Source organism: Podarcis muralis, chromosome 5 (genome assembly GCF_964188315.1).
Source record: "Podarcis muralis chromosome 5, rPodMur119.hap1.1, whole genome shotgun sequence".
NCBI classification, from domain to species: Eukaryota; Metazoa; Chordata; class Lepidosauria; order Squamata; family Lacertidae; genus Podarcis; species Podarcis muralis.
Genome location: NC_135659.1, coordinates 92,769,675 through 92,791,543, shown reverse-complemented (window position 1 = coordinate 92,791,543; position 21,869 = coordinate 92,769,675). Strand labels below are relative to the sequence as shown.

General features: G+C 48.9%; 1 protein-coding gene across 1 annotated transcript in view; it reads right to left on the bottom strand.

The window, feature by feature from the left end:
* COL9A3 (collagen type IX alpha 3 chain) overlaps nt 1-21,869 on the bottom strand; it is a 74,748-nt gene that overhangs the window by 12,285 nt on the left and 40,594 nt on the right. Inside the window, exons 15-24 of the mRNA XM_028735408.2 lie at nt 20,965-21,018; nt 11,712-11,765; nt 10,292-10,345; nt 8,408-8,461; nt 6,738-6,791; nt 6,476-6,520; nt 6,147-6,200; nt 5,486-5,539; nt 2,258-2,311; nt 571-642 (exon numbers count right to left, since the gene is read on the bottom strand). Coding sequence (XP_028591241.2) covers nt 571-642; nt 2,258-2,311; nt 5,486-5,539; nt 6,147-6,200; nt 6,476-6,520; nt 6,738-6,791; nt 8,408-8,461; nt 10,292-10,345; nt 11,712-11,765; nt 20,965-21,018 — 549 coding nt within the window. The remainder of the gene's footprint in view (nt 1-570; nt 643-2,257; nt 2,312-5,485; nt 5,540-6,146; nt 6,201-6,475; nt 6,521-6,737; nt 6,792-8,407; nt 8,462-10,291; nt 10,346-11,711; nt 11,766-20,964; nt 21,019-21,869) is intronic.

Sequence of the window (21,869 nt, the reverse complement as noted above, 5' to 3'; positions counted from 1 at the left end):
TGTCCTTTCTTATGGGATGCTTCGTTTGGAACTTTGGAACTCCCTGCCTCTTGAGACCAAGCCTTCACTGCACATATACCTGGGAATAAGTATCATTGGATCTAATAGGACTTAGGTCTACGCACATGTTGCTATGTTAATATGGCAACCCTACGTAGCGAAAATAGCGCTGTTATTTTGTGTGAAGTTAAGTAAGCCGCTGTTCTCAACTTTCCCACTTTCTTTATAATAATAATAATTTATTATTTGTACCCCGCCCATCTGGCTGGGTTTCTCCAACCACTGTGGGAGGCTTCCAACAAATATTTAAAATACATTAAAATGTCGCACATTAAAAACTTCCCTGAAGAGGGCTGCCTTCAGATGTCTTCTAAATGTCAGGTGGTTGTTTATCTCTTTGACATCTGATGGGAGGGCGTTCTAGGGGGCGGGCGCCACCACCAAGAAGGCCCTCCACCTGGTTCCCTGTAGCTTTGCTTCTCACAATGAGGGAACCGCCAGAAGGCCCTCGGCGCTGGACCTCAGCGTCCGAGCAGAATGATGGGGGTGGAGACGCTCCTTTTTTCTTACCCTTTCACCAGACCCGCCACGGATTCCGGTGGGACCAGGAAGGCCAGGCTCCCCACTGGACCCTTTACGACCCTAAAAAAATAATAATAAGCAACAAAGGCATTTTACCACAAAGCAACAGAAGCAGGTCACTGGGTGGAGTTGCTATGCTGGTTTCCCAGAAAGTGGTTTTTACTCAGAGGGTGAGGGGCGAGGACGTCAGCGTGGTGCAAACGCACTGACGGAGCCAAGCCAGTGCTGGATTATTAAGGGTGCTGGGAACTACAGATCTGTAAGGGGGCAAACTACAGTTCCCAGAATTCTCTGGGGGAAGCTACGTGCTTTAAAAGTATGAGGTGTGATTTAACATAGATGTTCCACAACTGGAAAGAGGTCTACTCATGCAATGGGACTTTCCTTTCCTCCCTCTCCCACATGCCCTCTAAACCTGCTCTGGAGAATTTTGGGGAACCCAAAGCAGGTTTGGGGGCCATGGAGGGAAAGGGGAGGAGTCTCATTGTGCAAGTGGACCTCATTCCACTCATGAATTCCCCACATTGAATTCCACCCATGGTGCATATGCAGCCTATGTCTGTGGGGGCCCTTAATGGGTCACAGCACTGACAGCTGCCCCATCTTACTGACCCCTAACTCCAGCCACACTTGGAAGGGACCCAAGATTAAAAGGCCTTTGCCAGGGGCGAGGAGGAAGAGAGGAAATGTTCTGCTGTGTTGCATGTGGCCTTGAGTGAAGTCAAAGGGTTGTATCCAACCAACTCCTACTCAGAGTAGACCCACTGAAAGCAATGAACCCAAGTTAGTCATACTTATTAATGCTGAATGGTTTCTTTAATTTTTAGGTTTCATTATTGTTCCACAAGATGTGCATGTCTTTAAGGGCCAGATCACTTGACCTAGTTTTACAGCTGTGAAGCAGTATAGCAGGTGCTGTTAAGTTATGTTAATTAAGCTGTTGGGTATAGTATATAAGGGACGCGGGTGGTGCTGTGGGTTAAACCACAGAGCCTAGGACTTGCCGATCAGAAGGTCGGCGGTTCGAATCCCCGCAACGGGGTGAGTTCCTGTTGCTCGGTCCCTGCTCCTGCCAACCTAGCAGTTCGAAAGCACGTCAAAGTGCAAGTAGATAAATAGGTACCGCTCCGGCGGGAAGGTAAACGGCGTTTCCGTGCACTGCTCTGGTTCGCCAGAAGCAGCTTAGTCATGCTGGCTACATGACCCAGAAGCTGTACGTCGGCTCCCTTGGCCAGTAAAGTGAAATGAGCTCCGCAACCCCAGAGTCGGCCACGACTGGACCTAATGGTCAGGGGTCCCTTTACCTTTTATAGTATATAAAGAGCAGCACCTAGCTCTCTCAGTACCCTGGTGGATGGGTCATGCTTACGGATATATTGTAAAAGGAGTTTTTGTTTTTGTTATTAAAACCTAGCAAAAGTTACTTTTGCGTTCCTTGTAATGTGTGGTCTCCCCAGCACGCCTTCTGCAGCGCAACTAATCTGCAAATAGCCAACAATTACTCTGCATAATAAGTCTACTCTGAGCAGGACTAGCATAGAATATCCCCCCCCCCACCCAACTGTTCTCATAAGATAGCTTCCCCAATTGTGCCCCACTTATTTCTTGAAGTCCACGATGCAGAGAAGGTTCCTCAGCTGTGTGCTAAGTTGTTGCTGTTGCTTAATAGACTCACCTGAAAGCCTCTTACACCTGGTGCTCCCATGGGGCCTTGCAAACCAATTGGTCCCTGAAAAGGAAAGAAATGGTATTTGCATAGCTGTCAACCGTCCCTTATTTGACGGGAAACTCCCTTATCCCAGCGCCATGTCCCGCTGCTGTCCCTTATTGATGATGTCCCTTAAATTTCCCAGGTTTCATGCTCGCCCGGCTCAAGAGGGAAGCAGCGGCTCGGGGTCCTCCACCGCGCGCGAGAAAGCGCACACGAGCTGCCGCGTCTCCGTCTCTCCTTTTTCCCTCTCAGGGGCGCATCATGAGGAGACAGGTGGCGGCGGTTGGGCAGGCAGCCCCTCTCTTGTGAGACTTCCGCCGTGCTGCTAGGGGAAGCTGGAGGTGGCAGCGGCGGCTGAGGAGGCAGCCTGAGGGAGGAGGAAGAGGAGGGGATGGGGAAGGACGCAGAAGGGTGGCGCTTCAGCAGCTGCCGCAGCTCCGCAACCACCTCATGCCGGGCTTGCAGGTGGTGTGGGTGAGAGTCTCTCTCCCTCCTTCCCTCTCTCTCGGGTGGTGAAGGTCCGATGGAACTCCTCGCACCAGGACGACGGCAGCCCCGACGTGCTGCTTAGCATACCCTCCAACCAGTGCAGCATCTTAATGTAGTGATTTCTCCCTCTGCATCCCTTTCAAGCTCCATCAGTGCCGGATCTATGTATAAGCTAAGCAAAATCCCTTATTTTGGCTGCTGATCCCTTATTTTCGAGGCTGCTGGTCCCTTATTTTCAAATCTGTAAGTTGACAGCTATGGGTATTTGTGGCAGCATGACCACTTTGCGATGCTTGGGGCGAGCAGAAATCTCCAAAGAGGGCTCTCCCACTCAGCTTGAAGATAAAATACCCTAGGAAGGTAGAAAATGACAGGCCTTGAAGTTGCTCTGGGCAGAATGAGCAGTCCCAGTCGTCACTTGGTCATGGTCTTCCCTACAACAGTGTTCTGCCTTGGGAATCCTCCAGACAACTTGTTTATCGAACAATCATTCTGATTTGCTCACACAGAGCTTACATGGAGGTCAGATTATTATGGAGCGTTTATGTCGTGAACAGAAGAAGAAGAAGAGTAGAAGAGGAGTTTGGATTTGATATCCCGCTTTATCACTACCTGAAGGAGTCTCAAAGCGGCTAACATTCTCCTTTCCCTTCCTCCCCCACAACAAACACTCTGTGAGGTGAGTGAGGCTGAGAGACTTCAAAGAAATGTGACTGGCCCAAGGTCACCCAGCAGCTGCATGTGGAGGAGTGGGGAACCGAACCCGGTTCACCAGATTACGAGTCTACCGCTCTTAACCACTACACCACACTGGCTCTAAGATCTGCAGATCAAGGGCAGTTTACAAATTTATTTATGGCGACAACAGAAAAAGAGTACACCCAAAGGATTTTTTAAATAGACTAAAGCTTTGGAAGAAGAAAATCAATGAAATTTGTACCAACAATGATCAGAACTTTGCGCTAGTAAGGTGAAAGGAAAGGGAAGTTTTTAATATGGATTATTTCTATGGTTTGGCAAAGTGAAGAGTAATTTGGTTTTCTATGGGAAATATAGTCAATAAAAGGAAGGGCAGGGATTGAAATATGCACAGCCGATGGAAAATGATCTTAAGTAAGAAATTGGCAAGTAGATAAAAATATGTTTTATAATGCAGCGAAAGAGGGAGAAGGACACAAGTGTAAGAAAAGGTGGGAGATCAACTTTTAAATATGTATTAAATTTAAATTAATTTGATGTAAATTCCTAAATTTTGTTGAAAAGCAATAAAAAATAATCAGCAAATTTAATTTTTAAAAAAGAAATGTTCTGATTTGTTTCTGGAGAGTTTACACGATGACAAAGCCATCATCCTGAATTTATCCTGACTTACCGTATTTTTCGCCCCATAGGACACACTTTTTCCCCTCCAAAAATGAAGGGGAAATGTGTGTGCGTCCTATGGGGCGAATGCAGGCTTTCGCTGAAGTCTGGAGAGCGAGAGGGGTCGGTGCGCACCAACCCCTCTCGCTCTCCAGGCTTCGCGCAGATCTCCGCAAGGCGCGGGAGCCCTGCGCTGGGCTCCCGGGGCTTGCGGAGAGTTGCCTGCATGCCGAAGGCTGGGCGTGGCGAGCTCAGCGCGCCCAGGCTTCACACAGCTCTCCACAAGGTGAAAGAATGCTTCAATCCATTGTGGAAACCTAAACCGATGTGTTTGAATTCCCTGCTGCAGAATGCTGTCAGGCCGGAGGCAACTTTGGAAGAGTTTGAGGAGCACCATGGAAGAACAATACATGGAATTTGAGCATCCTCTCTGCCCTGGGTAGGAAACAATCTGAGCGCACTTTGAGACTTTCACTATTTTCAGATGGGATTCCATCACAAACCAACAATGCAGATTGTGCAACTGTAGTCAGTTGGGAGTTTTTGCACAAGAAAGTCACTTCCCCAAAAGATCAAAATTCTTGCAATAAGGAAAGTGATGAAAAAAATGCCTTGTGGATGACAATTTGGCAGCATCTACAAGTTGGAATAAATGCTCAGTAAAGAGCCAACATTGTTCAATTTGCCTTGCAAGCAAATCAGGGTGCGTCCTCAATAAACAGGTTGTCTGCAAGAGCCCTTAGGGTAGAACATGCTTCTCATGCAACCATCAACACATACAGTTTTCCTGTTATTTTCTCGCAGTTCTCCAGTTACCCTTTTATTCCTTCGCTTTATAATTATGAGTAAGGAGTATGGTTTTCCAGCTTATTTCCTTCCCCGGGGAAATGCCTTATTCTGCTGCTTGATGACTGGCCCAAGGCACTTGCAAGAAATCAGCTAAGATGCCCTATGTGTGCGTTTTTGATCAAATAAAAGAGAAGAGAGAGATTTAAAACACACAAACATACTGCCTGCTGCGAGTCAATTGCTAGAGCTCATTAGATGCAAAATGAAAACAAATATTTACCTTGAGCTGAAGACTCCGAATTAAAGTGGCTTCTTAATGCCGTGATATTTTAAGAGGAAGGCAATTGACAGGCAGATGTTGAAAAGTTCACCATCCATTATCCTTTCTACTCTTAACTTAATTTTGGTAAGCACTGGGTAGGAATCGCAGTCACAGAGAGAACAGGACAGGTGTATTCTGGGACGAAAGGAGATGGACTCCACCTCGATGGAAGTTTAGCATGTGACTAAGATGAGCAATAATGCTTTTAAACGGGATTACTGGTTACTTACAGAAGATCCCCTTGGACCAGGGTCGCCTCTCTCCCCAGGGATCCCACGATCTCCCTGAGAAAAATAAAAGAAGGTCATATGTGGTGCATTTGCAAACAATCCAGTCCCGCTATTCAAAGCCATTGTTCTGCATCAGGGTGGGCGGGACCCACATGGAGATCTATCTGCTGGTGGATCTCAGGGAGGTTTGCAATAGATCTACAAGGGTTCTGAGCTCAAATGGTTGCAAAATTTTGCAGTGTGGTGTGTGTCCTGCTCAGGGTGTTCCAAGGAAACCAGAATTCTCTATTCCACTCCTAATTCTCCTGTCCACACATGGTTTTCTGTCTTACCTCCTGTCCACCACCCCAGAAACCGTGAGTCAACCTTTCATTGAACACAGCCATTGCTGAGTTTGCTGGTTCCTTGCCCCCTTTTCGGTCTTTCCCCTAGAGATTTTGTTGCACTCAGCAAGCCTCAGGAGAACTGATAGCGCTCTCAGTCACTCTCGCTTTCTCTTTCTCATTGTGGGCAGAGCCATTTTGGACGGCACCTGCAATCTGTACGTCAGAAGCAGAGGGAATGAAGATGGCTCTGAGCTCGTCATCAACAGTGACGCAGAGCAACCTGGAAGGATGAGTGTTATTGACAAGCATGGAGCATGCATGGATGAGATACGTACAGGTATACCTGGCTCTCCTGAAGGACCGGTTCCTCCCATCTCTCCCGGAACACCCTACCAGAGGACAGAGAATGAAAAGTGACCAGTGCATTCCATTAAGTCTGTGTTTACATTTGCAAAAGTTTGCCACCCGGTCAGATGGGGGACAGACCCCCAGGCTAGCTGTCAAATACAGGTGAGCAAAGCTGAGGAGATGCTGTGGTGGTCTTGCCGACAGGTGGCGACCCAGGACAACCTTTGGTGGCAAAGAGTATCCATCACAGAGTAAATGCGCCGGCTTAAAGCAACTCACACACTTCTAAGGACATTAAATAAAAGGCTTTACTTACTGGTTGACCCTTTTCTCCTTTAGTTCCAGGTCTTCCAGGTAGTCCCTGAAGCGGAGAGCGTCATCAAGGTCAGAAAACATGGAAGCAACAGAGAATTAAATTCACCACTGAGTGTTCTAGAAAACAGGAAATGGTCGCAGCCCTACCCAAGCTGTTGATGTGGTTGGACATACATATACAACACCTCAAACTCCTTGGATGAATGTAATAAATATATAAATTGTCCCCCCCACCAAGATGTTTTCTGTGGAAGAATACTCACAGGAAGTCCATTTGGACCCTTTTCTCCAGGAACACCAAAGCGAGCAGCATCGCCCTGTAAAATGCAAAATAATGTGGGTGTGCGGGTTGTTCAGCCTACTGGAGCACTAACGTCGCCAGAGAAATTTAAGAGAGGGTCCAGCAATTCAGCCCGTTGTACACTTCTGTAGAATATTTCTTTTTCTTTTGGGGTTCGGGGTTCATTTCAAGCCAGGAGAATCAATGCATTTACTTAATGAGAGTAAAGTGGCACCACGCAGTAGAACCACTGAATGCAATCTTTGAAAATAAGTGGGGTTTTACAGGCTGGTGGCAGCTGTGCTATGTGAACCTATGTTAGAGATAAGTGAATCTGCTAATTTCTGTTTTTCTCAGTTTTTCCTTTTTCTTTTTCTAAGCTTCAAAAATATCCCAACCCTTCCTTCCTTCCTTCCTTCCTTCCTTCCTTCCTTCCTTCCTTCCTTCCTTCCTTCCTTCAGATTTTAAATAATTTCCCCCCACAATATAGTGAAATAGTGACTACAAAAAATACGAATCAAGTAAGTAAAATACTGAGTTTTTCATTTATCTAACTTGAGGTGCAGTTCTCCCTATTTCCGTATCAGCTTGCCTTTTTTTAAAAAAAGAGTCCTCACGAAAATTCATCAGCACATTTCTCCCAATACAGTGGTACCTCGGGTTAAAAACTTAATTCGTTCTGGAGGTCTGTTCTTAACCCGAGGTACCACTTTAGCTAATGGGGCCTCCTGCTGCTGTCGTGCTGCCGCTGCACGATTTGTGTTCTCATCCTGAAGCAAAGTTCTTAACCCGAGGTACTATTTCTGGGTTAGCGGAGTCTGTAACCTGAAGCGTCTGTAACCTGAAGCGTCTGTAACCTGAGGTACCACTGTATACACATCTTTAAATGTAACACCCCCCCCCAATATACACATTTTGGCAAAGCAATTGCATAATGCATTTTTGTACATGTTACTGAATCTTATTTCTACACCAGCAACAAGGCAATGTCCTGGCTGCACTAGGGGGCAGCAGTCTAGTTCAAGGAGCATGTGATGGCTCTGTGTGGTGCACAGAGCCCTGATCTCTGGGGCAGTGGGGCGGGGGGAAGTGGCCAGGAAGCATAGGAGGAATGGCCAGGGGTTTCCCCCCAGATGTCTGACTGGCCACCGTAAGAAAAGGAGGCTGGACTTGGTAGCCTTTGGGCCTGATCCAGCAAAGCAGTTCTTTATGCCTTGGATGCTGCTTTTCAACAGATTTTCTTTATGTCCTTTTTCTTGGGGGGGGGGGACGGACGGACGGACGGACAGACATAGTTTTATTCATTTCCACCTTTGAACTGTTTAACATGATATACCTTTGTTTGCATTCGAGCATATGATGTGCAAGCATTACGCAAAAAATAAGAAGAAAACAACAACAAACGCTCAGATAAGCATTTCTGAATAAACTGACAATGTTGCGTCAAAGTGTATACCAAAATCATTGCAATTGTTACAGATATGAAATTGCGCATGGCAATGTGTATTGCTTAGATTGGCAACCGTAAATCAAAGGTATTTTGCACCAATAGCAATTAGAACGTATAGGAATTTGCAGGAAGAGGGGAGGGGGAAACGTTAAACTATGTGCTTTGTGCATACTTTGACAGGGTTCGTAAACAGGACTACAAACCTTCTCACCATCGAGTCCATGAGTCCCATCTCTCCCATCTTTTCCAGGCATGCCCTGAAATAGTGGAGGACACCATGATTAAGTGGGGGGCGGCGGCGTGGAATTAAAAAAACATCACAGATACCCCTGTCCACCCAAGACCCTTAATTGTTTAGTTCTGCCTTTAAGTGCAGCGCTCTCCCCTCTCAGCACAAATTACCAGTGTTACAAGAAAAAACTGCTCCTTTTTCCCTTATGGGGTATCAAAGAGCCCGTATAGAGTCCTTAAGTAGGTTCTCTATCGGTAGGAGAAAATAGCAGAGGCCAACCAGAGAATGTTGAGAAGCAAAACAGCTAGTAAGCCTGATCTTTATTAAACTGTTGCAACAGGATTCCCCCATTCCCCCCACGCAGGGAGGGAGGAGAGGAACCCAGAACATTGGTGTGAAAGCTTTTATATAGACTTTTGAAATTGCCTACCCTGTAGCTCAAGACCACCCCCCAAAAACACCATACATACATCACAGAAAGAGGTTGTCCCCAGCAGAAATTTGAGCGTGTTGCTTCTCTCCTGTCTGCCAGGATACCTGATAATGCCATATCTGATTGCCTTTTCTGGATAGACTGGCCATTCCTTGGAGATGGTAAATACTTAGTTCCTGAATCTCTTGTGCATATTGATAGTGTGCTCAGCTTAACAGATACTTGCCAGGCTGTATTTACAGGGAGGTGTAAGTCCCTACAGTCCAAAGACAACTGGAAAGCTTTCCCCATTTCCTTCCTCTTTGCAGATAAATATTTGAGGTCAATTTGGGAGAGTCAAAATGGCTTCAGGATTGCTCTCCTGTACTGTTTCAGACACTATATTTATGCATCTGTGTTTGCCTTATACATTTATGAACATTTATTCCATATATATACCGGTATATACTGTATTTTTCGCCCTATAGGGTGCACCGGCCCATAGGGCGCACCTAGTTTTTTTTTTGGGGGGGGGAAATAAAGAAAAAAAATATATTTCCCCCCCAGCCCCCAGAACAGGCTGCTATCCGCAAGCCTTCGGAGCCCGGTGGGAAGTTGCGCCAAGGCTTGCTGCGCTCCCCGGGTTTCGGGCTACAGGCTGCTGTCCGCAAGCCTTGGCTCCCAAAGCTTGCAGATAGCTTCCTGAAGCCTGGAGAGCTAGAAGGGTCGGTGCGCACCGACCGCTCTTGCTCTCCAGGCTTCAGCGAATGCCTGCATTCACCCCATAGGACGCACACACATTTCCCCTTCATTTTTGGAGGGGAAAAAGTGCATCCTATAGGGCGAAAAATACGGTATATAAGACCTTAGCATTCTTATAACACCAGTAAGTTAGGCTCCATCTGCACTATGTGTTTAAAGCTGTATCGTTCCTTTTTCAACAGGCATCCCCCAAAGAACCCTGGAAACTGAAGGGTGTCGAGAGTTATTCGGAGACCCCCTACTTACCCTCACAGAGCTACAGTTCTCAGAGTGGTTTAAGGGCCAGTCTGAACTCTGGAAATTGTAGTTCAGTGAAGGGAATAGCGTGTCACCTAACAACTCTCAGCACCCTTAAGAAACTACAGTTCCTGGGATTATTGGGGTGGGGAGGGGAGGCATGACGGTTTAAAGCGGTATGACACTGATTTAAATGCACAGTGCAGACGGAGACTCAAGAGATAAGGAGAACGCCAGCCACCATACTGAGAGACACATTTAGCGTCTCCTGTAACTGAGACTGAGGTTTAGATGATTAAGTGGCATGCAAATCCTGTTCAATAAAAGAAGTAATATCTTGAGCTTCAGGGTCACCGTATTTCTATCAAACAGGGCACACACGTTCCCTTGCTACGAACTTAGCATCAAAAATAGCTTCATGTTAACGACGACAGCAAGACTTACAGGTTCTCCTAAGGGTCCAGCAGTTCCTGGTGTTCCTTTGGGTCCTGGTCTGCCCTAGGAGCAGAGAGCAGAAAAACTCTTAACAAGCATTACTTGTGGCCAACAAAGTATCATCAAAACATATGAACCTACCCGGGCCCTGAGATCATCTTCTGATGCCCTTCTTCATGTGCCTCCTCCTCGAGAGGTCCAGAGAGTGGCAACACAAGAACGGGGCCTTCCCTGCAGTGGCTCCCCGTCTGTGGAATGCTCTCCCCAGGGAAGTTCGCCTGGCGCCTTCATTGTACACCTTTAGGCACCAGGCAAAAACGTCCCTCTTTAACCAGGCCTTTTGTTGATCCAATTTACAGGTGAAACTCGGAAAATTAGAATATTGTGGAAAAGTTCATTTATTTCAGTAATTCAACTTAAAAGGTGAAACTAATATATGAGATAGACTCATGACATGCAAAGCAAGATATGTCAAGCCTTTATTTGTTATAATTGTGATGTTTATGGTGTACAGCTGATGAAACCCCCAAATTAACAATCTCAGAAAATTTAAATATTAAATGAAATCAGCAAAACAAGGATTGCAAATAGACCAATATTGGATCTCTGAGAGGTAAAAGCATGCACATGTACTCAGTACTTGGTTTGGGCCCCTTTTGCATCAATTACTGCCTCAATGTGGCGTGGCATGGATGCTATCAGCCTGTGGCACTGCTGAGGTGTTATGGAAGGTGTTATGGGGTTTTCATCAGCTGTATTCCATAAACATCACAATTATAACAAATAAAGGCTTGACATATCTCGCTTTGAATGTCATGAGTCTATCTCATATATTAGTTTCACCTTTTAAGTTGAATTACTGAAATAAATGAACTTTTCCACAATATTCTAATTTTCCAAGTTTCACCTGTACATCCTATGCCCTTTAAAAATGTGGCTCTTTTTTGAGGGGAGATGTTACTGGGTTATTGTTCTTATTTTGATTTTATATATTGTGATCTTTTCTGTGAACCGCCCTGAGACCTCCGGGTATAGGGCGGTATATAAATTCAATAAACGAAAGATAAAATAAATAAATAAAACAAAGAGAGGGTTGAATGCTGAGGAATGTGAAGGGAATCTTCCTTCAGAAGTCTTCCTTACAGCACTAGCAAAACTTAGAGAATGCAGTGGAGCCTTAAAGGCTGTGTCATTCTCCATCAGACACAACAGCCATTTCTCTTAGTAATTGTTCCTTTGACGTTTTCCCATTTCTTGTCGTCCTAGTTCTCTCTGCACTCCAGCACCTTTCAAATATAGGCAGTGGAACAAAACTCTTAATGGAACAAAAACGTAACATTAAGTAAAATAGCACATGCATAGAAATAATATAGATAATGATGATGGTGATATTAGTAAGTATAGTACAAAAAAATAGAAATGTACTTACAGTATCGCCTTTGGGTCCTCGGAACCCCTGAGGGCCCCGATCCCCACGAGGCCCCTGAAATGAAAAAGCAGAAAAAGCCTTTTGTCATTCTATTTCACAATGGTCTGGGCCATTTTCACACATTAATAATAATAATAATAATAATACAATAATAATCATCTGTTATTTATACCCCGCCCATCTGGCTGGGCTTCCCCAGCCACTCTGGGTGGCTTCCAACCAAATATTAAAATACAGTAATCCATCAAACATTAAAAGCTTCCCTAAAGAGGGCTGCCTTCAGATGTCTTCTAAAAATCTGGTGGTAGTTGTTCTCTTTGACAGCTGGTGGGAGGGGGTTCCACAGGGCGGGCGCCACTACCAAGAAGGCCCTCTGCCTGGTTCCCTGTAACTTGGCTTCTCGCAGTGAGGGAACCGCCAGAAGGCCCTCGGCGCTGGACCTCAGTGTCCAGGTAGAACTCCTTCAGATATACTGGACCGAGGCCATTTAGGGCTTTAAAGGTCAGCACCAACACTTTGAATGGTGCTCGAAAACATACTGGGAGCCAATGTAGGTCTTTCAAGACTGGTGTTATGTGGTCTCGGCGGCCGCTCCCAGTCACCAGTCTAGCTGCCGCATTCTGGATTAGTTGTAGTTTCCGGGTCACCTTCAAAGGTAGCCCCACGTAGAGCGCATTGCAGTAGTCCAAGCAGGACATAACCAGAGCATGCACTACTATTAAGTTGTGTGAAAGCCAACTGATATGCTCTGGAAACATGAAGTTTGGGAAGAAAGATGTACCTGCAAGCAAATATGTGTCTATTCAGGGAGAGAGAGGATTATCTATGCTCCCTGGTCTTTTAAGATTTTGCATCCTTTTGTTTCATTTCTACTTGTCCAGTCTCGAATTGGTGACAAGCCCCTGTGACCCCCACTTATGTAAAAGTATTTAAAAAGAATTTATCATAGAAAATGTCTTTTTCAGGATCCCGTTTTGAATCTTGTGCTAGTTTAAAACATATATACTCACTTTTTAAAAATTTTTTAATTTATTTTATGTGCCAAATGCAATTTATCTGCAGCATTCTTTGGCTACATGCATTTTTTAAAAGGAATATTATGGCGTGGACCCTGATTTTCATGCTTAAGAGTAGACCCACTTAAATTTAACTCCCATTGATGCTCTGCTATTCCAACCATGGAGAGATTTGGCTCCAGCTCCCACATGCACTATTAAATCATTTCCAAAAAAAAGTGTCATATTTTCATTCATTCCTGTTCCACTAGCGGATGTGGTTTTCAAAACTTTTCTCCCCTGTTCTTTTCATTTAGCAAAAATAAAGAACCGCTAAAGCTAAATTTATTCAAGTTGTATGATGAAGTTGAATTTATCTTTCTGACTGAATAGTGTATGGTTTAGGTTCACTACCCATTCTTGCTCAAAGTCGAAGGTCATTTTCAGGTGACCATATATTGGCTTAATAATATGCAGAAAAAGCAAGATCTCTCCAATTAAACATAGTTTCACATTTCAGCCAAACCAGGAAACTATGTGTCAGGGGTTCAGGAGCAGAGGCAAGGGCAAGGGAGGAAACAGAGAGCGAAGGGGAGGAGGCAGAAGAAAAGATGAGCGATGACGACGACCCGAGATCTCCGAGCCTTTCCAGTGAATCGGAGGATTCACAGAAAGGAGCACCAGTGGCCAGGGCAAGGGGGGAGTTTAGGGGGGCACCCCAGGAAGATAGAGCCAGAGGGGACTCAGAGGAGAGCAGTTGGAGATCGGGACCAGCGTCACCGCCAGAGAACAGGGAAGAGGAAGGGAGCCAGGGGGCAAGCGCTGGCAGCTCACAACAGGAGGGAGGGCACGAGTCAGGAGTGGCCACACCTCCATCTGGGAGCGAAGAGACGGTTAGACGGAAGGTGGAAGGTTGGGCGCGCGCGCCAAGTTCAAATGCACAGGAAGGCGGCGCAGTAGGCAGCCCGGAAAGGGAGCCGGGTCCTAAAGCCCGGCGCAAGGAGACAGGAGGGTCCGGGGGGTCAGCGTCAGAAGAATCCCGGAAGGAAGAGACCCAGGGGGGCAGAGGGACCCAGAGAAGAACAGTCAGGCGGAAAAGGTGGAGCAGGGCTAGGATATTAAGTTGGTGTACGAGGGGCGGAGATTCAGACGGAGCTTCGCCGGTCTAGCTACTAGACGTAGAGTTGCACGCAGCAGCTTGAGAATGGAAACTGTAACTCAATAAAGACTTTTACTTAATGACCGTTGGCTAGCGTGATCCTCTGTGAGCTAGGATCTTGAAGCAACCCTGACAGTAAGCTCCGTCTGAAGAATTGTGGGCATCTACAGCCTCGAGGAGAGGAGAGAAGCAGGTGCCTACTAGCGAGCTCACGAACGGCAGCCGACATGACGGCTGAACAGCAGATAGCGGAACTCAGAGAAGCAGTGTCACAGCTGAATGCCGAGGCTCTCGCATCCAGGAAGAGAGAGGAGGACGCAGCTGCCGCCTACAGGGATCTCCAGGTCAGGTTGGAAGTGCTTACGAAGCAAGGGCAACAGACACCCAAACCAGAGGGGATTGGTTTGGGGAGACGCACAGGCGGTCTGGTCTCTCACTTCGATGGGAACCTGCAACAGTATCCCAATTTTAGAGCAGACGTACTGTGTGCACTGCAACTGCTGAGTAAAGATTTTAGAGATGAGCAAGAGAAAGTGGGATTCATCATGTCCTATTTGCATGGGGATGCCAGAGCATGGCTGCGCAATTTGTGGAGGGATAACGATCCGGCGCTCCAAAATGCAAATGCCTTTATTAAAGCGATGGATGCGTGTTTTTTATCAAGCATTGACGTGGATCTTGCTAGGCAACAGATTCATGGACTGAAACAGGGAAGGGCCAGCGTACGGCAGTACCATGCCCGCTTTTTCGCCTTGGCCAGTGCCCTAGAATGGGACAGAGATTCGGCTCCTGTAAGAGACCTGTTCTGGGAGGGATTACACAGCTCTGTGAAAGATGAAATTGCGAGGGGGGAGAGACCCCGAACCACCCAGGAGGTCGTGCAGAGGGCGCTGGCAGTGGGGGTGCGGCTGGAAGGACGTCCGTGGAGCAGGGACGAAGGGCGTGGAGGGCGCGAAACAGCCAGGGGCTCCTCCTTCTTTCCCAGAGAAGCAGCGCGTACGCAATCCACGCCTCCGCCAGGAGGAGGAGCTGAACCTATGGAGGTTGGAGGTGCCAGGGCTCAGTCAGCAACCAGAGCCCTAGCACCAGCAGCAGTGAAAGCAAAGCCTCCTAGAGGGAACAGGAAGTGTTACGTCTGTGAGGAGCCAGGGCATATGGCGAAAGAGTGTCCCCAGAGGCTCAACAAGCTCACTGCAGCCTCAGCAATGGTGACTGCAGCAACGCAGCAAGGAGGACCACAGCAGGGAAACGACGCAGTCTGGCTGGAGGAAGAGGCACTGGGGCCCAGCCAGACGTATTAATGATGCAGTCCCCAGAGATTTTACAGCCCGTGAACCCCCTCCCGCCCAAACCAGTGGTGAGGCTCACCGCATCTCTCCAGCTGCCCAATGGCATCACCATGGACGTGCCAATCACCATTGACTCAGGCAGCAATGCGGACTTTATAGGGCAGGACTTTGTCAACAAGCATGCTATACAGTTGCTGCCGGCCACACTGCCCCTGCAGGTTGTCACGGTGGACGGCAGGGAGCTGCTAGGGGGGCAAGTGGTGCAGCAAACGCCACCAATGGTGATGCGACTTGGGAATCACAAAGAAGTCATCAGCTTCAACGTCACTCAATTATCGGACACGCCCATTGTGTTGGGCATGAGTTGGCTGGACAAGCACAGCCCAACGCTGGCTTGGTACCAGAGGCAGCTGACCTTCGGCTCTTCCTTTTGTGCTGAACACTGCATCGTGCCCAGGCAGGAAGGAGAGGAAGAGGAGTCACAGCTGCTGCTAGGCACGCTGCAAGCAATTCCCCACAAGTACGCAGAATTTTTGGAAGTTTTCTGCGAGAAGGAGGCAGACCGGCTACCACCTCACAGGCCATATGACTGCAAGATTGACCTGCTGCCAGGGGCGGCGCTGCCTAAGGGGAGACTGTATTCCATGTCAGAGGACGAACTGCAAGAACTCAAGGAGTTCATAGATCATAATTTGGAGCGCGGTTTCATCCGAGAGTCCAAGGCAGCGGGAGGCAGTCCGGTGTTCTTCGTTAAGAAGCGGGATACGCCCCAAAAGAGACTTGTAGTGGATTACAGGATCTTGAACAGTGTGACTAAGCCATCGGACTTCCCCATGCCCCGAATTGACGACCTCCTCGCAAAGGTGCGGAAGGGCAGAGTGTTCACCAAGTTGGACCTGCGAGGGGCGTACAACCTCATTCGCATGCGGGAGGGAGATGAGTGGAAAACAGCCATGTTCACGCCACTGGGGACCTACGAATATAGAGTTATGCCGTTTGGATTGCAAAATGGCTCCCACGTTTTTCAAGCATTCATGCATCACGTGTTGGCGGGACTTCTCTACAAGACGTGCGTCTGTTTCTTAGATGACATCCTGATCTTTTCGGAGTCGCAACAGGAGCATGACAAACACGTCAAGGAAGTGCTGAACAGGCTAAAGCAACATAGGCTCTACGCCAAGCTGGAGAAGTGCCAATTTGACGTGACGGAGGTGGATTTTCTGGGCTACAAGCTGTCTGACAAGGGGCTCGCCATGGACAGCGCCAAGGTTCAAGCGGTGTTGGATTGGAAGAGCCCGCGCAACCGGAAGGAGGTCCAACGGTTTGTCGGCTTTGCGAACTTCTATCGCAAGTTTATCAAGGGCTTCGCTATGCAGACGGCGGCCATCACTGACACGCTTAGCTCCAAGAAAAAGAAGTTCATTTGGACAGAGCAGGCGGAACAGTCCTTTCAGGCACTCAAGCGTCTCTTCGCGTCGGAAGAGCAGCTGCTTCACGTCAACCCCAGCAAGCCGATGAGGGTGGAGACAGACGCCTCGGACAGAGCCGTGGGGGCGGTCCTGCTGCAGAAAGACCCGCAAGGGGTGTGGCGACCGGGAGCGTTTTACTCCAGGAAGCTCAGCAAGTCCGAGCAGAACTACACCATATGGGACAGGGAGTTGCTGGCCATTCATGCAGCGTTCAAGGCGTGGAGGCACTTTCTGATCGGCGCCAAGCACACGGTGCAGGTTTGCACGGACCACAAGAACCTAGAGCACTGGCGCACGGCACAGTTCCTGAACCAGAGGCAGATACGTTGGGCTGAGTTCTTTGCGAACTTCGACTTCCGAATAGAGTATGTCCCGGGGGACACCAACATCATGGCGGACGCTCTCTCTCGTAAGCCACAGTATCTGGAGGACGCAACGCCAGCGGCCGCCATGCACATCTTCGCACCAACAGTGTGGGCGTGCGCCGCGGCAACCGTGGACCTGGAGGCGGTGCGACGAGCGTTGCAGGGGGACTCCTTCGCACAAGCAAAGATGGCAGAGATGCAAAGGGGCAAGGCAGCGGCCGACGGTTTCCAGCTAAGAGATGGATTGCTCATCCGTAAAGGGGCCATCTACGTGCCGGGAGACGAACTTCGCGCCAAGGTGCTGCAGCAGCTGCACGACGCGCCCACGGCTGGGCACTTCGGCAAGGAGAAGACGGTGGAATTAGTCGCCAGGGATTTCTGGTGGCCTGGAATGAGAGGGGAGGTCGCGGACTACGTGGCGAGGTGTGACACCTGCCAGAGGGCGAAGCCAGTGCATAGACCGCCGGCCGGACTGTTGGAACCGCTGCAAACTCCGGTCGAACCTTGGGAGAGAGTGGCCCTGGACTTTGTCACGGATCTGCCCAGCTCGAGGGGCAAGACGGCAGTGCTGGTGGTGGTGGACCTGTTTTCCAAGATGGCACATTTCATTCCGTGTGCGAAGGTGACCACGGCGGAGCAAACCGCCAAACTGTTCATAGACCACGTGTTCAAGGTTCACGGTCTGCCACGGTCTATTCTGTCCGACCGGGGGCGGCAGTTCATCTCGAATTTCTGGCAGAAGCTGATGGGCTTCCTGAACGTCAAGATCAACCTGGCGTCGGCGAGACACCCGCAGACCAACGGGCAAGCGGAGCGGGTCAATGCCATCATGCAGCAGTACTTGAGGTGTTATGCAAATCAACAGCCTGCGACGTGGGTGGATTACCTGCCGCTCGCCGAGTTCGCCTACAACAACACGAAGCACGTGTCCACGGGGATCACGCCGTTCTTCGCCAACAACGGGAGGCACCCCAGAACCTTTCCGGGACTGGAAAGGCTGGGGGAGGGGGAGCCGCAGACGGCAGATGCGTTCGCGTCGGAGCTGCAGGAAGTCCACGATCAGCTGAGGCGCCACCTGGAGCTGGCCAAGCACGCATACAAGGTACAAGCGGACAAAAGTAGAAGGGTTGGCGAAGAGCTCCACGTGGGAGACTGGGTCTGGTTAGCAGCCCACGCAGTGCCGGCCAGGTCGTTGGCCAAGAAGAAACTAGGGCATAAGCAACTGGGGCCCTATCAAGTCGAAGAGCAGATCAACCCGGTGGCCTTCAGGCTGGCGCTTCCGGAAGGTTCCAGAATGCATCCGGTGTTCCACAGATCGGTGCTCACTCCCTACAAGGCACCGCACAGGTTTCAGGAACCCGGAACGGCGCCGAGTCCGGTCAGAGACAGAACAGGGCGCGCAGGAGGGGCACAGAAGGAGCGCATCAACGAAGTCACAGAGATTTTGGATTCCAGATGGGGGGAAGAAGGGGTAGAATACTTTCTCGCCAAGGAGGGCACCCCGGCCAGTGCGAACAGCTGGGTGCCGGGCTACGCCTTGGACGAACCTCTGCTCAAACACGAGTTTCATGCCCTCTTCCCACATAGACCAATACCAGCAGACTTTTTCGACGACTGGCTTTTCACGCCCACGCTTTCGGCCAGCACGTTCCGGGGGTTCGACTCGGACGAGGACCCGACACGAGACGTCCGTTCCCCGGAGGGGTCACCCTCGGGATCTGCCTCAGAACCCTCGTATTGGTGGGACGACAGACCAGAGGAGCAGTGGCGCAGGAAGTGGCAAGAAGGTCCAGGACGAGCAACGCCGCCAGGAGGAAGTGAGGGAGAGACGGACATGGACGTTTTCGGGGACGACCCTGGTTTCGAGCACGGCGGCACAGAGATGGAAGCAGAGGTGACTGTCGTCGACGAGAGCAGGGAGGAAGAACCGGAAGACTTCGGAAGGAGGCCCGCTACGGGAAGCGAACGATACCCGACATTCGTCCCCTTGACACAGCAGCACCCAGCTCCAGCACCGGAAGGAGGGGAAGGGGGAGTGGGGGGCTTCGAGGCGGGGATGGATGTCAGGGGTTCAGGAGCAGAGGCAAGGGCAAGGGAGGAAACAGAGAGCGAAGGGGAGGAGGCAGAAGAAAAGATGAGCGATGACGACGACCCGAGATCTCCGAGCCTTTCCAGTGAATCGGAGGATTCACAGAAAGGAGCACCAGTGGCCAGGGCAAGGGGGGAGTTTAGGGGGGCACCCCAGGAAGATAGAGCCAGAGGGGACTCAGAGGAGAGCAGTTGGAGATCGGGACCAGCGTCACCGCCAGAGAACAGGGAAGAGGAAGGGAGCCAGGGGGCAAGCGCTGGCAGCTCACAACAGGAGGGAGGGCACGAGTCAGGAGTGGCCACACCTCCATCTGGGAGCGAAGAGACGGTTAGACGGAAGGTGGAAGGTTGGGCGCGCGCGCCAAGTTCAAATGCACAGGAAGGCGGCGCAGTAGGCAGCCCGGAAAGGGAGCCGGGTCCTAAAGCCCGGCGCAAGGAGACAGGAGGGTCCGGGGGGTCAGCGTCAGAAGAATCCCGGAAGGAAGAGACCCAGGGGGGCAGAGGGACCCAGAGAAGAACAGTCAGGCGGAAAAGGTGGAGCAGGGCTAGGATATTAAGTTGGTGTACGAGGGGCGGAGATTCAGACGGAGCTTCGCCGGTCTAGCTACTAGACGTAGAGTTGCACGCAGCAGCTTGAGAATGGAAACTGTAACTCAATAAAGACTTTTACTTAATGACCGTTGGCTAGCGTGATCCTCTGTGAGCTAGGATCTTGAAGCAACCCTGACACTATGGTTACCAGCTTTGGAAGAAGCCAGGTTCCCTAAACCACATTTTGAAGTATTTTCAGGATCTTGGCTTATTCTGAAACTGGAAACCACATTTTCTGAGTTTGCAGGAACCTGGAAATGATGGCTAATTGGAGACTTCAGCACCGTAGTCAGAGAAGAGCAAAGGGGCTTATGTGCGCAGGCAGAAGTCATGTTCATATCTTGATTTATTAAGCCAAAATAGGGGTGTCCCAAATAGAGCAGCATTATTTGTTGCTTGCTCTGCTGAGTTTTTCTTTTCATTCCCCTTTTCTTGCAGTTTTCCCTTTTCTGGATGTTTGCTCGCTAGAATTGCAAAGTTCTCAACGCTGCCTAGAGAGGGCATTGTCCCGTAAAACAACAACCACCAAACACTCAAATCTACTCCGTATTTCAGAAAGTTGCTTGTTTGTTCTCTGCGCACCTTTTAAGATATTGTAACCAAACTCTGCACAACGGTTCCTGAGATCAAGGAGAAGGTTTTCATCTACGTTTGTGAAATATACTCGGAGTCGAGAGCGGATTTCATGCTCTTTATTCAGCTCATAGTGGTGAGGAGGAATGGAAGTTCCCCCAGAAGGTCTGCTTTATATACATTATTTACACAATGGGCCCCACATGATTGGCTAATTCCAGGATTCTCCTGTAGGCCAATCAGGTTGCGAATTCACTTCCACCTGGAGCTGGATCGGGTGCCTCCTGTGAACCAATCAGACTGCTGCATTCTGGATCCTATTGTTCTAGGACCAATCAGACTACTGCATTCTGAATCTTATTGTTCTAGGACCAATCAGACTGCTGCATTCTGAATCCTATTGTTCTAAGACCAATCAGACTGTTGCATTCTGAATCCCATTGTTCTAGGACCAATCAGACTGCTGCATTTTGGATCCTATTCAACTCAGTACATAACAGTTTGGATGCAATGGGACACCATCTTGAATCATGGTTGTGGGCTGAATTTTTCAAAACTGCACTGATTTTAACCACTGGTTTCCAAGCTGCACAAGTTTCTTTGTTTAGAATTCCTGAGCAACCCTAGGTGCACAGCTGATAGTAAAAAAATGAAGAGAAATAGGCCTTGATACATCTGGAAATGCCCACTGGAGAAACCTAGCAATATAAAAAGAGGCACATACCGCTTTTCCTGGGGGGCCCGGAAGACCGGGAGGTCCTCTGAAACCAATTGTTCCCTGAAAACAAGAAATGAACGTGGTCAGACCTTTGCCTAGAAGAGAGACGTATCCTTAATAAGCAAATTGCTGTGAAAAAGGACAAGAAAGCACACAGAACTTTTCATGCATTCTCTGACCTTCAGCAGCAGCTTCCAACACCCACCCACAAACAAAAAGAGGTGTTATTGCCAGTTTGCATTTCTTAGTGTAGAAAGTATTGATCTGATGTGTACAGATCTTTCCTTTTCTAATTGATTCAAGAGGGTTCTGGAAGCTTCTCTGTGTGAAAGAAACAAGCCGAAAGTTTGTTATTTTTTGGGTTATTCCTTCAAAGAAGCTGAGTACAGATGGTTTAAACTGGTTCTGTTATCTCTTCTGAAAGGTAGAGATAATAGTAGAGGCCAGAAGGAGCCTGGGTTTCACTCACTTTCTCTTTCCGTCTCTCTTTTGTTCTAGTGTGGTGTTCTGTACATAGTATGTTTAGTGTTAAGGTTTAGTGTTATAAGTTAAGTTCTAAGTTTATTATTAAGGGAAATGGGTGGCGCTGTGGTCTAAACCACAGAGCCTAGGGCTTGCCGATCAGAAGGACGGCAGTTCAAATCCCCACGACGGGGTGAACTCCCGTTGCTTGGTCCCTGCTCCTGCTAACCTAGCAGTTCAAAAGCACGTCAAAGTGCAAGTAGATAAATAGGTACCACTATGGCGGGAAGGTAAACGGCGTTTCCATGCTCTGCTCTGGTTCATCAGAAGTGGCTTAATCATGCTGGCCACATGACCCGAAAGCTGTACACCGGCTCCCTTGGCCAATAAAGCGAGATGAGTGCCGCAACCTGAGTCGGCCACGACTGGACCTAATGGTCAGGGGTACC